The sequence below is a fragment of the Clavispora lusitaniae genome (genome assembly GCF_014636115.1).
Source record: "Clavispora lusitaniae strain FDAARGOS_655 chromosome Unknown tig00000105_pilon, whole genome shotgun sequence".
Classification (NCBI taxonomy): domain Eukaryota; kingdom Fungi; phylum Ascomycota; class Pichiomycetes; order Serinales; family Metschnikowiaceae; genus Clavispora; species Clavispora lusitaniae.
This window is the reverse complement of record NW_027093978.1, coordinates 1,258,684-1,275,572: the sequence shown is the minus strand read 5'-3', so window position 1 is coordinate 1,275,572 and position 16,889 is coordinate 1,258,684. Positions and strand designations below refer to the sequence as shown.

Here is a 16,889-nt window from a genome sequence, read left to right as displayed (position 1 = left end):
TCTTCCAGTTTCTCACTTTCTTCGTCTTGATGTCTTTATATTCTTCAGCAACTTTGCCTCCTTCAGTTCTTATTTCTTCTATTTCTGATTTCTTCTATTTCTGATTTCTTTACTTCTCTTGTTGCTTATGGCGTTTACAGACGGCTGCTAAACTTTTGGGAGGTACGGGTTTACTCTTCCATACAAACCCCACGTCTACCAACGATTAAGTCAGCACCATGAGACATCGGGTAACGTTTGTGCATTCGCCAAGCGACAATGTCGTGAAGACTCTCAATTCCTCCTATGTTGAACTTGAAAATGTCTTGACTGCTCGAGAGGACAAAATCTCCTTCGACAAGGACAGATACTCACACATTAGCTCTTTGAGGGTGCAAATAGTCAAACCTTTTGAGACCACAGAGTTGACTAAACCTTTCTCCTATGATTATCAACCGGGACTACATGTGTATGTAGTTCCCCAGGCGATGGCAGGGAGTGCCGAGGAAGACATGTTCCCAAAGCAAGTAAGCGAGGTTTTGGACGAATTGTTTGGTATTCTGGTCAACACAGACGACATGATTCTTTCCTTCAACTCTTTTTACTACCACACATCCGAAATTCCCGAAGTCAAGCTGCTCTTTGCCGATAAACTTGGTACTAACTGGGATGCACTTGATTATTTCCATTCAGAGGGCTCTGCCGTCGTCAAATCATTGGAAGTCGCTCTGAAAAGATTGGTGGTCAGTGAAACCTCCGACTACGCCGAAATCGGCATTTTTAGCTTGGATGAGCATTCTACTGCAGATGATATAATTTTGACCGGAATAAGGGCTGTATTCAATGACAACGACCAAGAAGACAAGGACGAAGATGCATTTGTACATAAGACCATGTTTCACGTCAAGCCAAGACACAGAACGCTCAGCTTGGTCGATCCAAAGCTTAAACCCAATGGCTTGCATCCGATCTTTGAGTTAGATTCTCCTTCGGAACCAACGGACGAAGACGTTCGCAACTGCAAGCTTTATTGCTATTTGACTTTGGAGAATGCCGTTTTCCTTGACCGCTATCAAATTCCGGAGCAGATGCAAATTTTGGCCAACTATGGTCCAAATAACTTGGAGCTTCCTTCGTACGCTATAGATGAATGGGGAAACGAGGTTTTGATGGAAGTCAATAACCCCAAGTTCCCCGTGGAGTTAACCTTGCATTCTCGGTATCAACTCCCAAATAGCAGCAGGCTGCACACAAGTGTCCTAATCGACAAGCCGTATCTATTTTATGGCTGTGAAGCAGGCTCGGATGCTTTCTTATTGACCAATTCGCCATTCGATAACAAAAACAAGATTGGTGGCACATACGAGAAGTTTTTCACCGACGACACGGTGTTTTTCCAGGCCGGATACAGGGGTAGCGTGGCTGTAGAAATTCCCAATGCTACGGGCACGTCATTGCAGACGAACATTGTGACGCTTGGTGCGGTGCTTTTGGGTTTGTTTATAATCGGTTCAAAGTTGTGGCGCCGTACTGAGGCCAAGAAAGAAGAGTAGCTCAATGAGCAGGTTCCCATGCATGTACCTAATTCAATCTCTGAAGATATTGTTGATGAAGCTGCATTATTGTTGGACACGTTGATGTTAGAAGTTCAAATACTTCACCCCGCCGGGTGTCTGGTCTCAATAGATAATCAAAGGTATCACCAATTGTGAATGTTAAGTTACTTCTCTGACGTTTTCTGTCTTAGCTCTTATCTTCATTTTATTCCTTCCCTGGCTGATCAGGAGACACTCTATGATCTATTCTTCTACTTACCTTTCTCGCCTACAACTCCACCTTCACATTACTTTTCCCAATGGGCACAACGCGGTACTCCACATACATGTGGCCATAGTCGTCGTCATGAGGCATGCCGTGTTCCTTTATCACGTCCACGTGTCCGTCCATCACCACCTCGCCCTTTCCCCTCTTAAGCACCACTGTTTCCTCGTCGAAAAGACGAATCTCCCGCTGCCAGCCACCTTCCAAGGCCTCCTTCGCCGAAATCACTTCTGTACGGTAAAGATGGTTTCCAACACGGTGGAACCCCCAGTTTCCGGCCGTTTCCTCTGTGATCACCAAGTTCATGTTCCCTGGCACCCAGTCTGGACTCTGATCACCTTCGCCTTCAAGCACCTTCACAGAGTTTCTCGCTGTTCCAGGCGAAAAGTACACGTTGTAGTGTCTCTGCTTCCGCTCTGTTCCCTGGCCACGACAGGTTTTGCATGGTTTGGCTATGGTGGTACCCTTTCCGCCACACTGGTCGCACGGCGTCTGGAACTGCTGGATCATCGGGCCCATCTGGCGCCGCGTCAAAATGACACCGCTGCCTCCACACCGAGAACATCTGTGTCTCTCGCCGTCGGCGCTGCCGCTGCCAGAACAGCTTTGGCACACATTGTTCATTTCCACGTCAAAGCCAAAGTCTCGGCCGACATAGAAGTCCCGCAACGGCATCAGCAAGCGCACCTGTGTGTCTGGGCCGCGTCTCTGGCGCTGGCCGTGGTGGTTGTTGTGGCCATGCTGGAAGAACTGGTTGAAAAGATCGCCAAAATCGAAGTTGGCGCCTCCGCCGCCTTGGTGTGGATCGGCGTCGCCAAAACGGTCATAGTTCAGTTTCTTCTCTGCGTCGCTCAAAATCTCGTACGCTTGTCCTATCTCAATGAACCGGTCATGTGCTTCTGGATCGGAGTTCTTGTCTGGATGGTACTGTTTGGACAATCGGCGGTATGCAGACTTGATTGTTTTTTCGTCGGCATCTTTGGAGATGTCAAGCACCTTGTACGGGTCTAGAGCTATCGCTAGGGCCAAAAGGAAAAACAATGCTCCGAATCTCATGATGACTGGTGGTGGAGGTGAAAGTTACACGTAGAGTTTTGTCACGTGTACGTGATGGAAATGTGTTGTACTGCAGATAGTCGCATTTCCACATCCACAGAAGCGAGAAGAAACATTGGAGAAACAACTTAAAGTCATAGAGCACAGAGAAAACCTCGAGAGAAAACCACGAGAGAAAACCATTTTGGAGAAGCAAAAAAGAACATTGATGGGTTCACGTGATGGAGTCAGTTCTAATAGAGTGTTTTGGAACATTGGAAAATTTTACGAGGACTGGCAGACTGACGGCCAGTTTTTGGGGCAGTTTTTCTGACTGTGCTATTCGGGTCTACATTTCTTCTGTGTGGATGCACTGAAGATGTTTAATCGTGATAAGAGGTTTGTGTGCAGTCTTTTAAGACTACTATTGTATTTTCCTGTCTAGGAAGATTGGTTTGGATTGTGAGATAGACTGGTTCGGAGCACTTTCGACAGATCTTGCATGTGTGGGAGAGTGACAAAAATGGTGCGACAAAATACGGAGGTGAAAGAAATGAAAGAAATGAGAAGACGAAAAAATGAAGGAAGAGATGCATTAGGACAAAGCTTCGCAAGATTACAGTACAAACTTCACTGGGTCTTGTTGTATTCATTGCGAAATATTGATCCCGTGTACTTTTGACTTCAAGGTGGTTTCGTGGTCTAGTTGGTCATGGCATCTGCTTAACACGCAGAACGTCCCCAGTTCGATCCTGGGCGAAATCATTTTTTTTATTTGTTACTTGACCGGGAAAGCTAGTGGGGATTGTATATCATAAACTTGGAACATGGCTCTTATGGAAGTGTCAACTGATTCAGAATAAGTTCTGTGTTGATCTTCATGCACCAGAAAGCCCAGTGTTAACGCTCATGACTTGAATTACACTTACTTGAATTACACTTACTTGAATTACACTTACTTGAACTACACTTACTTGAACTACACTTGTATGGGCACTTCATTGATAAGATAGTTGGCAAAATAGAACTACGATTGTTTGTTTGGTATGGGCACCAACTCCATATCTACACATGAATGGTTTATTATAAATCAAAATACAAAACTGAAGCCACAGACACATGTCAGCCCGTCTAAACATGAGACTGGCATTCTTATCAGCAGTTGCTTCTCTCATCCAGCTCGTTCGACCAAAACGGTTCATCCCGCTCACACTTTCTTCTATTCCTCCACCGTCTGGGAAAGTCTGTATTACGGGGACAATTTCTGCGGTGGTTTCCGTTCATTCGGCGGCAGTCCAGACACCGTTCCCGGTCTCTCAGCCAATCGTTGAAAAAGCGGTTTCGAAAATGCTCGTGGGCACCAGGCCCCATCCAACCGGGAAAATGTTCGTGGGGTTCAGATCCCATCCACGAGTTATGACAATGGTCGTGTCCAGATCCCATCCACGAGTTGTTACAATGGTCGTGGGCTCCAGGCCCCCTCCAAGAATCGTCTTCTTCTGATATCGCCCTCATGCGATGTGTGGATCTGTGGGGAAATATGGTAACGTTGGACAAGTAGCACTTTTCACACAAGTCAAAGTCGGGACATTCCATGCAGTGGTATCTGGTGCCGGCAATGTTCTCCCGTGGATGTCCACGGCAAAACCGTCTATGCACGTTGTCTGGGGTAGAGAAGATGAAAACAAGAAGAGCAAGCAACGAGGAGGCTACAAGCGTGAAGGTGGATGTGCCCGAACTTTCCTCTTTGCTCGAGCTTTCGACAGAGCTTGTTTCAGCCTTTTCCTCGTCCTTTGTCTCGTCGAAATACACATTGAGCTTGGCTTTTCGAGCCGTTTGGGCCCGTGTCCAGAATCGGGCAAAATCCTGCTCCGTTTCCAATGTCACAAACTTTATGTGGCTCGAAGACTCTGATTCGGCAGCACACACCTGAACCAGATCCATATCGATGATCTTCCAGTCGCCCCGCACATGGTTCAAAGCAAAGTTCAACACAAAGTCTTTGGATGTGAATCTGCTTAACATCGAGTGACCGGCCGTCACCAGAACCGATTCTCTTTTGTTCTCTGTGATAAGAGAAATTTCCACACTGATGTCGCCCATGTCGCTGGAGATGAAGAATATCACGTCTATTTAAGGTTTGTGATTTTGCCACCAGCTCGTATTTGAAATTTCATGCGGCTGAGTTTGGCGACGTGGCATTGCCACCGAAAGTGTGAATGCAAGTGGAAACTTCCTTTGGCTCTCGTTGTTCAAGCTGGAGCAATTTGTTGATTTAGTTTCATTGTCAGCTTTCGCTTTTGTATCTGACGTCTTTTTTTTCTTGCTTTTGTCGCTGTTCTTTCATCTTTCGGGATCTGTCACATGCACAGCGGTAATAGCGCGTCTGAGGTGCATACACAGATAATGCAAAATGCGACATTAGAAACTCACCAAGTTTGGTGTCCAGAAAAAGGAATTTTTTGGTGATCCATTGTGCATGATTCGATTTGTAGTTTTCTTTACAAATGTTATGTTTCAGTTTTTGGCTTAACCTTTTGTTGGCTCGATCTTGGCCATTGAAATAAATAATATGCTGGTTAACGAATTGTATGACGAGACCTGTCACCTTGATTCTGACTTGAAATAAACAGTCATATTATAGTAAGCAGTATCACTCTTCTACCCTCATTAGAATAGATGAGTCCACCAAAGTTTCGATCCTTTCTTCTATGGAATCACTTTTTCAGGAAGTACTACACATGATATTGGCATAGAGGTTTTAATTAGGAGTTGAAGGAACACTCCGGTAGAAAATAGCGCTTGAATGATTTTTGGTTGAGAAGTAGTTTTGCTCAATTTCAAAGCTCGATTATTATGCTGAGTTAATGATTGACTCATTGAACCAGCTACTTATCACCCAATAAAAACTTCCCAAATGATTCAAAAAAATGCCAATGAGTCACCAGAAACGTTAAATGGATAATCATCTTTGGAGTCCTAGCGTGACTCCGTCAGCACCAGGCTCAGGCCGTTTAAAAATTGGAAAAGCTCAAAGAGGTTGAACCATCTTCCAGAGCAGGAAAGGAAACATGAAACAAAGCCGACCATTGTTTATCATGTCTAGGCGATCTCATAGCAGAATGATGCTGATAGCATATTGCCAGCTATCAGACATGAAACTCCCAGAATCTGACATTCCACGGTATTTAATAAGAAATAAAATTCAAACCACTGATGTAGTATCGTCAATCCAGAGATCTTTCAAACTCTAGGGTTCAATGTTTCGACAAACTGGAGGAATTCTAAATCAGTTTGGCAAACACCTTATAATATTGTTAGTGTGATCGATATGATCAAAGATGTTCGCGAATAATTGTGCATCAGAGGGAAGAAAAGAAAAGAAAAAGAGATAATCAACGGTGATTACGATGTTAATATCAAAGATAGATCCTGTTGAAGACCGATGAATAAATGATATCAAGGTGGACCGTCAATACGCATGTACGTACGTCGAGATTCACGCTACAAGAACTGAAATTCGCTCTTCGAAAATGTAAAAGTCGCCCTGCAGAATTTCAATGTTCGCCCTCCAGAAATTTAAATTCGCACCGAAGACACCCAGTTCGCATGCAATCGACTTGAATAAACAATTTGTACAATAATAAGAATTCTTCAGATGATTTTCACATTCGCCCAATCTTGTACAATTAACACCACTGAGAATCCTTGGTTAACATTCTCTTTCTATGTAGTTTCAATCAAAGTCCAAAACTGGAATCAGTTTAGGTCGACTGAACGCTCATTCAAATGAAGTTTTCATACCCGTTGTAGATTTTAATGTAGAAATACGCAATCACCACAATTATAGTAAAGCGATTTTCTAATTGTGTCACGAATTATGCTATGTTTCCTACGAATTGTGTTTTCTCGCTTGCGACATTACATTTCCATGTATTCGAGTTTGATTCAAGTGCGAATATTGACTCGAACTTCATTTTTCGGGGCGACTCCCACTTTTTCGGAGCGAATTCTCATTTCTTGAGGAATGGTTCAACTTGCATGAATTCTATGTGATTGACTCTACCAGTGAATGAGTATTTGATGAGATAAGGGATTGTAAGGAAAACTTTACCCCACTCTTTTTCTATTTTTCCTTCTATTTTTCCTTCTATTTTTCGTTCTACTTTTCTATTTTTCGTTTTCGTTCTATTTCTCTATTTTTCCTTCTATTTTCTCATCTTCCTTCTCAACACCTACTACACATCACGTGCAAGCGCCATCTCTCCATCCATGCACGAGGTTGTTTCGCTTTCGTGCTCGCATGCCTCGGGCCACTTGCTTACCCATCTCTACAACGTTCAAGAAACGCACATTCCCTATGCCAAAAACGCCAAACTCTCCCATTCCAACTCTGTCTTTCTATGGCCGGTGAAAGCTGGCGCCAGATGCAACTACTACCCACGAAGCTTGAACATCGAGTTGGCCGGCGGCTACGGGTACTTGGGCAAGTACGAGTTCAAGGATCCCAAAGTGGACCTTGCGGCGTTTGGCAGTGAAGTGGAGGTGAGAAAACAAGACCGGGTCGAGAAAAACGACTTCCAGCGGCTTCTAGACGCCGGGGCCAGGCCGGACGGGGCGCTTCTCAACACGGCAAACACGTCCTACTGGACCGACTACAACAAGCTCGTGTACCGGCCGGCGTCGCTTCTCCAGCTGGAAAACTACGTGCATCCCATGGGAAACCACAAGCACTTCCAGAAGCTCTTGTTCAAGGAGTACAACGTGGGCGAGGAGGAGTTTGCTTTGCTTTTCGACGCAGTCGACGACTCCTTCCGCAAAAACTTGGAGGCGCTGGACATGATCCAGGGCATCAACTTTGTCAGCGAGGTGGATAATGCTTGGGGTGGCTTCACCAATGAGATGATGGTGCAGTTGAAGGACGAGTACTTCAACAACGGCGCCAACTCGAAGCACAACTTGTGGTGCTACGGCTTGCTTGCGCAGAAACCGAACATGTTGACGCGGATCAAGTCCATAGTGGAGTTTTCGAAAAACTCGTCTCTTTTCATGCCCTTGTCCTTGCCACACCAGCAGACGTCGTTGCTTTCGCCAGAGTTCGACATTTCTTCCCTGTGGCACCGTGCTGCCGTCTACGCTCTGTTTGTGAATCTGATCTGGGGCCTCAATTGCCAGTTGGAACTGCCGGTTCGGATGGCAGAGATCGAGGCCAATCTTCTTCGGGGATTCGACAGACGGAACATCGTCAACGAAATCCGCATCGAAGAGACAGAAAAACAAGAAAGCCCCGACCAGTTTGGCCAAAAACAAGAAAGCCCTGACCATTTTGGCTTGGTTGCTGATGCCAATATCATGGATATGTACTTGGGCCAAGCCCAAAACGCCAACGAAAAGCAAAAGTACATCAACTTGGGCATCAGCGGAGAGGCGAAAGCCATAGGCAAAAAGGCCACAGTTGCAAAACTACAGGACCCAGAGTCAGAAAGTAACCACTACGTGAATCCATACATCGACGAGATTGTCGATGTTGACACCACGCCTCCGATATTCAGCAAATCTTTTTCCACAACGTTCGGCCAGAACGTCAGCTTAAAAGATACTTTGAAGGAATACCGGAAAGTCATTCAGCGAGTACGTCTACCGCAACATTTGCAGGTGATTGGCGATAAAGCTGAGTTGGTGGAGGACTTGTCGCAGCTTATCGATGAGTACACTTTGGATTACGAAGACGAATCAGACTACGAATAGTTCCTAAACTGCGGCAGCTGCCTATTTAAGATAAATGGGCCACTGTATAGATCTCCAGTAAAGAGGTTAGGAAAATGGTTACAGGGAACAGTTAGATACTTGATCATGCAAAAGAGTATCATATTAATGTATATATTTGTCAATTCCCATAGGCAAATTTTGTCCTTCTAAAAAAGCTTTATCCTTCAGAGCGAAACATTATTAATAGCAGTAGAAATATTATTATTAACTGTAATAGTTAAAATAATATGAAGTTATGTTAGGTAATACTGATTATCAAGCTACTAGTTTATTAGATTTATCTATAGATTTACAATGTATTTTATTTTTATCCAATTAAGGAACTTAAAGGCGGTATCTTAAAGGAAGTAATAACTTGATGTCTATGGATGAACATACGCTTTTGACCTCTTTCCACAGTTGTCCGTGAGCATTTATGGAACCAATTAAAGATATTCAATTCTCAGTAACCCAATTCTCTTCAAATTGGGATTGTGGCATGAACGATCAGTTCAGTTTCACAAACCAGAATTATGAGAGAACCAGTTGCAATTAAACCAGTAGATACACGTTTCTGCCCTTGGTTTGTTCTTACTATTGACCTTCTCAATGTCCTTTATGTGGTATCAAGACTTCTTCCGATCACGTACTTAATTTAGACAACTGTGTAGCTCATGAAGAACTTGAAGTTAGTCATCTCTACTTGAATTAAATCGATTGGTTGTTTCAAAGTCCCAATTACCTCCACTTTACAATAGTAGAACCAAACCACAACGTTTGATCAATACATTTCTGCTCTAGTAATACGCAGATAGGTGTCGATTAATGGCCCTCATAGCACCATATACGATCCGATTGTTGTCTACTTGTTTGGATAAATAACTTCAGCCTAAGCCAAAGCACAATGTATTGGTTGACGGCCAGGCCAAGCTGGCATCTCCAGCACCATATACAACATAAACACAAGCCAAGACCAATCTAGACAGTTTAAAGACCCATCTGGACAGTTTAAAGACTAATCTAGACAGTTTAAAGACTAATCTTACAGCTTAAAGACCAATCTAGATAGTCTTTTCCACCAAGAAGATTCCGTAGTCGTCCTTCAAGGTCTTCATGATTGGATCGTTGATGTCCGACGACATTGGCGCCAACAAACCCTTCTTGGACAACGTTCCGTCCAAGATTTGCTGGGTGGCCACGGCACAAGGAACACCCACCAACTTGGCCATGGAAGAGTAGCCCTTCGGATCACCGTAGTCGACCAAAGTGGAAGTTCTGGTTTCGGTGGTTCCGTCGGCCCACTCGATGCCAAACTTGTGCTGCAAGCAAACCAAGTCTCTTTCGCCTTCCTCGTACTGCATCAACTCCTCCAAAGTGGCACACAAGGTGTCCAAAGGATTGCCTCTGGCGGTGGTTTTCTTGTCGGAGAACAAGCCCAACCACTTCAAGCCGGCAATGATTCTTGCTCTGTCGTCGTCGCTCTTGAAGGTGGCCAAGGCGTTGATTTTGGCCTCGAGGTCCTTTTCCGAGCTCGACGAGGCGCCAATCAACTGGGCAAAGGCCTCTTTCCAAGGAAGCGACTCCTTGAAGGCCGGGTGCTCGGTCTCCTTCAAGAAGCCCAAGTCCACGAGAACCTTGACGAACTCAGGGAAGCCCTGGAATCTCAAAGTTCCACGGATCACCGTCTCGGCCTCAGGAATGTTGTACAACTTCTTGTAAGTGGTGGAGTCTCTGTTTGGGTACGCCACGAACGCAAAGCCCGGGTAGATGAAGTAAGGCTGAGCCGTGGCCATCAAGTCCTCGGACTTGACGTTTTCCACCTCGCCGTTCTTCCAGTAGGAGGCCGAGTTGGTCAAGGCCAACAACACACCACGAGAAGACCACGAAAACTTGTAGCCCAATGGGTTGTCAGAGTTTTCCGGCGCAGGCAAGCCGCCGCAGTACGACAAGAACAGCTTGATCTTGCCGCCAGCCTTGTGCACCTCCTCAATGGTTTTCACCGCATACAAGTGGTCGATACCAGGGTCCAAGCCGATCTCGTTCATCACGGTGATGCCGGCGTCCTCGATCTGCTGCTCCAACTCCTTCAACTTGGGGTTGATGTACGATGTGGTCACCACGTTCTTCTTGTTCTTGATGGCGCTCTTCACCACAAGAACATGGTAGATGTAGGGAATCAACGAGATGACAACGTCGCATTGCGCCACGGCGGCGTCCAATGCTTTTTCGTCGGTCACGTCGAGCGAAATGGCCTTGGCGACAGACCCAGCCAACTCTTGCGCCTTGGACAAGGTTCTGCAAGCAACTGTGACTTGGACGTCTGGGGTTTGGGCAAGAATGTCCACGGTGGGCTTGGCCACGAAGCCGGAGCCGAGCAAAAGAACCTGCTTAGTCATGGAGAAGAAAAAGAAGGGAGGAAAAAGTGAAAAAGTGAAAAAGTGAAAAGTGAAAAGTGAAAAGTGAAAAACGAAAACTAGTCACAATGAGTGGAAAATCTACTGGCGGGTTCCTGTGTGGGCCAAAACGCCGGCATACTATGAGTCACATAAGGCAAACGATAGCGATAAGCCCCGGTGCAGGCGATAGCTGTGTCATTGGGCCTGTGAACGGAATTGAATGGAGATTCGAATTGAAAAATGTGAGGGGATGTGAATTGACATTGTGAGAATGAAATTGATCGAATATGGAAAGGACATCGATCGATGGTGAATGTGGGGAATGACTCATCAGAGCGGAAAAAGATGGTTTTTTCCGAACGATAAGCATCTTGAACAAGAACCAACAAAGGCAAAGCAAGATACGATTTGGCCATCCTAATTGGGTTCTTATGCTTCCATGGCTTGCTGTATATATTCTGCTTTGAAGCAGAATGGTCCGCATCGAGCATTTGCTCAATCTGCTATTCAACAGTAGATGTTCACACTCGAAAAGCAATTTAAACTTATCGAAGCAAAACGAAGTTCTAACTGTTCCACTCTGCTTTATTGCGTTTGATAAGTCTTTGATTGGCAATGCTTCATCGCAGAAACTGATAATGTCACAGGACCAGACTAACGTTGAACGTACGATCTGGAATTATTACTTTAGTCTTTGGTTTCATTCAAAACAACTCAAGTATTTCACGGTGAAAGTAGTGCTAATAATCATTGAAATCTACATAAAGATACTTATGGCTCAAAATCCGCCAATTTCCAAGAGAAATAAAGAATGATGTTTCTGCTTGAGTATTCTATCTTGTGCATAATTAGTGCTTGCAACACTGTTTCTGCGTGAATCAAAAAATGATATAGTCCATCTTAAACATTCTAGAATGTAAACTAAGTTAATTTTCTAAGCTGGTTGATTTCAAAGCAAACAACAGCCCTACTGTGTCAATACAGAATGTCCAAACTTTGAGATTCTTGTTTCAATTTGAAGACGAAATAATCCACCTTTCAAGTCCTCAGTCAAATGCCATCAACAAGTTTTTGGCACGAAGTAAAAGTTTTCTTTTTCCATCTTTACTCTGTATTCCGTGTTCGATCCGTTTGAAAAGATTCTGAGAGGAAACAAAGAGGTTTCAAAGTAGGACAGAGAGTATGTGGATAAATTGTCAGATTTATATATCATTGCTGGCTCTAACTTTGAATCGACTAACTACTGTCTGCCATCAAATTAGTTCATGTCCTTTTGTCCTCAGGTCACTAACATTTGGACACTAGTGCCCATTAGTTAACTTACCGAACGATCAAACAGCGATACAATGAAACGCCCATTGGATAAAGCGTGCATTAATGCAATACAGTTCTGATGCTAGATGGAAAAGGCCCGCTCTTTGGTTCTTATCTTTCTTTCCCTCTCCTATGTAGTTTTCCAGATGCTGGCTGCATAGTGCTTGACAAAAGCAATTGGGTCCAGCACCTTGTTGTCCTTTGGAATCTCGAGCTCGGACGCAAAAGACTTGATGGGCAACACCAAAACGTCTCCCACCAACTTTGGTGTTTCCAAGTCGTGGAACTCCTTCCACGTGATGGACTGGTACACCAGTGACTGGACGTAGTCGTTTAAGTAGCGTAAAATGTTGTCTGTCCAAGTTCCGGCGCCTGTCCAGCGCGAAATGGCCAACAGCCTCTGGTTAGGCGAACCTTCCAAGGTCAAACGCTGGCCATCCGCCAAGTTTGCCTTCTCACGCAAAGTCTGTTGTGTGATGTGCGCAATGGTGTCACGCAACACGGGGTGGCCCGGCTTACTCTGAATGACAAAGTTTCCAAATTCAAGACGGCGGTGATTTTCCTGGCGCCAAGAAGCCAGACGGGAGTCAGTACCCACAGCAACAATCAAGCCCAATTCGGTCGGGCTGACGTTTTCCGGAATCCAGTTGGGGACCGGCTGCAAGGGGAAGGTGTCGACATCGGCGTAGACACCACCTTTGGCGAAAAGAATCAAGTAACGGAAGAAGTCCATTTTGAGAATGACCTCCGGCAAGCTCTCATACGCCTCAACCACCTCCGGCACGTAGCTGTATAAATGCTTGACTGTGGCGTAGGCGGTATCGTCGTTGAACAACTCGTGGACGAAGCCTGGGTTTCTCACGGCCCACTGGGCCTGGCCCTCTTTGAAAGTGGAGTCGAACCTCTCGTCGTTCAAGCCGTGCTTCCACAGCTGCCAGATGTAACCTGGGAACTTAGCCTTGGTGTCATAAGGCACCATAAACATCAACTTTTCCCGCAAAGACATGGATTGCAGTGGGATTCTCAACTGGCGCACTTGTTCGATCAAGTACTCGTTCTGGCGTTCCAACGCACGCAAGCGCTCGTCCTGAGACGTAACAAACTCCCGCTGCATCTTCTCGATCTTCTTCAAAAACTCATCCTGTTTCTTGTCGTTTTCGCTAAACACCAGCGAGAATATGCCATTGAAGTTGTCGATGGCTAACGCGTCACGCGACTGCGCCGTGCTCAACCGGACGACAATGAGAAGAATCGCCACGAGCACCACCGTGATAATAACCGGTTTTCGCCGTGTGCCCATGGATGTCTGGTTCATATTAGGAGAAGATGTTGATGAAAAATGCGCGCATGTAGGAGTGAGCGAGACACGAAGGAGGATCTGATAAAAGGACAGCCAGAGCGATCGTAACAAGTAACAAGGTAACAAATAAAGATCCACGTATCACGGACAACAAATTGGTACACACTAGTATAACTGGATAGCAGGGAGGTTAGAGCAGAGAACAACAGAAAACATAACAACGGAATGATAACAGATCGGATCATAGATACAGGACGACTGTATTAGAGTTTAGGTTATTACAGTTCAGGGTAATAAAGTTCAAAGGGAGATTTCAGAGCAGTTTGGCGAAACATTTCTGAACATGGCACAAGAGAAGTCAAGTCTCTAGCTTTTGCACTAGCCTGCTTTCTCTTCTTTGTCTACTTCGAAGAACCTGCCATCTTCATCAGATCTGGAATATAACGGCGCGGCTTCAGCCGCTCAAGAGAACTGCATAAGATGGGCTCAAGGGTAAACAGATGCAAATTGGAAAGTCAACATAACGTAGATAGTAGACCATTGAAGAAAATTTGCCGTAGAGTCCTAATGCCAAAAACGTATCCATAGTTTTTCATGACCGAAAATCCACAAAATTTGGAGATGTCCGTATTGACGCGAAACATCAACACTTCTCTTCCTCACTGGTATAATCTATGCCACAATATTAGAGCGACAACAACATTCACGCCACAAAATCATTCAACCACTTGCTTATGAGGCCTTTTCGCGAGCTGAGTCTGACCGTATCGTAGTCTCTTAACACTCTATTCATATAACTGATCTCGATTTTAACAACAAACGAGTCTTCTCGGATGAAAAGAAGATGAATGACCAAACCTCAAAGATATCAAGGTTCTATTGAAAAGCTTTCTACCACGGTCGTTAACAAAAACTTGGATAAGACCTCCTCTCTTTCGTTTCAACCATCAATCGATGAGTTATGTTCCTGCACGTAATTCCATATTTATCCTCAACTAAAGTACTGTAAAGCTTCAGCATGCAACTTTACGGCGGAGCTATCAGTGCGGTACTCCCTGAAGGAGTTATCGATGTCTCGGATTTTAGACAGATTCCGGATACGCAAGAGGTTTTCCTTCTTGAGAAGCCGACCGGTCTAGACCAATCGATTATCATCGATCTTTTGGAGAAAGTTGACGCTTCCGACTTGGCCCAAGTCATCGCTGTCCATTTGGACGATATTTTGGAAGGGCCAGCCTCCTTCCTTGCACCTTTAGAGTCTCTGATGAACCAAGAGGTCCATTCGCAAGTCCACACCTTTTTGATCAGACCGCCCGAGTCCAAGATGGAGACGTCTGAGGTGAAATTGTTCATGTTCGTCGCCTTGATCCGCTTGGAATCTGTGGGCACTGATGTTGTCATCACGATGAATGTCCCATTGAAGAGCGGAGAAGTGACGCAAGAAACTTTCCAAAAGGAAGTTAATAACGTGCTTAGTGGTGGAGACTCAGAGCTTGGTGTTTGTTACCAGCAAATCAAAAACACCGCCCTTTCGTTTCATGTGAACGACTGGGCCTTATTTGGATAGGGATAACGAGAATAATTAATGAGCTTTGGTATTGTAATAGGCATGATGCCACGATTGGTGAAAACAAACACCATGATGGTGTCTTCCTTGATTGTGTAATCAATTCCTCGGTTCTCTGTAATTGTTGCTAGTCGATCAACCTACGCCCTGTTTGTATTCGCTTGTCCTTTCTGTTGAAGAGTTGTCTTCGAGTTAGTTGCCAGCAGATTGTTTCATTATATTTTCTGAGTTCTTACTCTATTTACTTTTTCCTTTAGATATCATTGCCTGCCTCGCCTGATGGTTCCTTTAGCATTCATGTCTATTGAGGAATATCTGGCATCAGAGTCAAGTAGTTACGAGCTCCAAGTGTAAAGAAACAAAAGCAGTGGTACAATTTCTTCTTGTAATTGAAAAGCACAAATCACCTGAGAAAGAAAGTAGTCGATTTAGTTTTCTGTTTTTGCAACCACAAATGAAGACATAGTGGAACACAAACGCAAACAAACACCTGTACATCCTCAAATTGAAGACCCGTACACCATCAAAAACCTCCGTACACCAATATCCCAAAAACCCATACACCAAGGAAATTTACATCCGTACATCTCATAAACCTGTACACCAAGTATCAATAAACCCATACACCAGCATTTTTAACATCCGTACACCGTAATAAACCTGTACATTCTCACATGATTACACCCGTACACCGTGAAATGGATAGTGGCTCTTTCGTTCACCAGTCCAATAGTAGTTGCATTAGCATTGACATGAGTTTATGTCGTCAAGGAATGCCAAGGAATACCTTATTTTGCGCAGTTAGTTTTGCTCTGAATTTATTTTCGCACTTTATGATTTATGGTACAAAGGCACGGTTTTCAGCATTAAATGCGACCTAATAAAAATGCAACGGACTTAATCAGATTCGAGAATATAATGATTTTGAACGGACTGGAAGGGTTTCACGGATTTCACGATTTTGAATATTACAAAAATTTCATCTAGCCAGTAACACCTCATATAGCTAACATTCATGACCAAACATGGTTGTTCGCCTAATCTTTTTTGCATTCTTAGATGTATTACTTATACGGACCGAAGAAAGAATACCAAGCAAAAAAAATTATTCAACCAAACAACGAAAACCAAGTTAACGGGTTAAATATTTAGGTACGTTTGTTTCTAGCCTTGGAATTACGCTTAAACAAGTATATTGAAAAAAGCAAGTCAATACTTTTGTGTCTTTGATAACTAGCTTATTGATGGTATTTCGCCTATAGTTCCACACTTTGGGCTGTTTGGGCATTATACTTGTACACTCTTTATCAATGCTTCACTAGATAAAGTCTGAAATCTAGCTATTGTAAAAACTTGACTGTGTGAATGACCTAGACTTGGCATATGGAGTTCTTGTATTTAATTACTCCCAAACGGCTGAGCTTCATTGTATTCCATAAGGGAACATGGTGCAAAAGTAGGACTACTACTTAAATGCTTTTAATAAGGTTTATGCTTCATGTTCTACTAATACAAAACTACTTGGCTGGTTCGAGGTGGACAGTGCCCATAAATTTTCGCCCAAACATTTTCCATCGAAGTTCCATCGAAATTTCGCCAGACGTTTTCTATCGAAATTTTACCCGAGTTATTTTAATCGTTGTTGGTATTCCCTTTCATATCATTGCCAGACTGGTCGCACCTCAATTCACCACAGTAGATACACGTGACAACATCCAACACTAGCCTT

The 16,889-nt window shown here is 44.2% G+C and overlaps 7 protein-coding genes and 1 non-coding gene across 8 annotated transcripts; 4 read left to right on the top strand and 4 right to left on the bottom strand. All coding sequences in view use genetic code 12, as the record gives it.

Annotated features, from left to right (window-relative positions):
• Positions 1-218: 218 nt before the first annotated feature.
• FOB63_003591 (uncharacterized protein) lies at positions 219-1,532 on the top strand (the record flags this gene model as incomplete). The annotated part of the gene is made up of 1 exon (XM_002615273.1): positions 219-1,532. The coding sequence occupies one exon, from the start codon at positions 219-221 to the stop codon at positions 1,530-1,532; it is 1,314 nt and encodes a 437-aa protein (XP_002615319.1).
• A 271-nt stretch (positions 1,533-1,803) lies between these two features.
• FOB63_003590 (uncharacterized protein) lies at positions 1,804-2,856 on the bottom strand (the record flags this gene model as incomplete). The annotated part of the gene is made up of 1 exon (XM_002615275.1): positions 1,804-2,856. The coding sequence occupies one exon, from the start codon at positions 2,854-2,856 to the stop codon at positions 1,804-1,806; it is 1,053 nt and encodes a 350-aa protein (XP_002615321.1).
• Positions 2,857-3,526: 670 nt separating this feature from the next.
• Positions 3,527-3,600, top strand: FOB63_005604. Its single transcript has one exon. It is a non-coding gene; the product is annotated as a tRNA-Val (tRNA).
• Positions 3,601-3,990: 390 nt separating this feature from the next.
• FOB63_003589 (ZZ-type zinc finger protein) lies at positions 3,991-4,938 on the bottom strand (the record flags this gene model as incomplete). The annotated part of the gene is made up of 1 exon (XM_002615276.1): positions 3,991-4,938. The coding sequence occupies one exon, from the start codon at positions 4,936-4,938 to the stop codon at positions 3,991-3,993; it is 948 nt and encodes a 315-aa protein (XP_002615322.1).
• A 2,169-nt stretch (positions 4,939-7,107) lies between these two features.
• On the top strand, positions 7,108-8,583 carry FOB63_003588 (uncharacterized protein; the record flags this gene model as incomplete). The annotated part of the gene is made up of 1 exon (XM_002615277.1): positions 7,108-8,583. One exon carries the CDS (start codon positions 7,108-7,110, stop codon positions 8,581-8,583), a length of 1,476 nt encoding a protein of 491 aa, XP_002615323.1.
• A 1,061-nt stretch (positions 8,584-9,644) lies between these two features.
• LYS9 (saccharopine dehydrogenase (NADP+, L-glutamate-forming)) lies at positions 9,645-10,979 on the bottom strand (the record flags this gene model as incomplete). Its single annotated transcript, XM_002615278.1, has 1 exon — positions 9,645-10,979. One exon carries the CDS (start codon positions 10,977-10,979, stop codon positions 9,645-9,647), a length of 1,335 nt encoding a protein of 444 aa, XP_002615324.1.
• A 1,444-nt stretch (positions 10,980-12,423) lies between these two features.
• HOC1 (alpha-1,6-mannosyltransferase) lies at positions 12,424-13,608 on the bottom strand (the record flags this gene model as incomplete). Its single annotated transcript, XM_002615279.1, has 1 exon — positions 12,424-13,608. The coding sequence occupies one exon, from the start codon at positions 13,606-13,608 to the stop codon at positions 12,424-12,426; it is 1,185 nt and encodes a 394-aa protein (XP_002615325.1).
• Positions 13,609-14,611: 1,003 nt separating this feature from the next.
• Positions 14,612-15,160, top strand: FOB63_003585 (Ran GTPase-binding protein; the record flags this gene model as incomplete). Its single annotated transcript, XM_002615280.1, has 1 exon — positions 14,612-15,160. One exon carries the CDS (start codon positions 14,612-14,614, stop codon positions 15,158-15,160), a length of 549 nt encoding a protein of 182 aa, XP_002615326.1.
• Between the last annotated feature and the right edge of the window lie 1,729 nt (positions 15,161-16,889).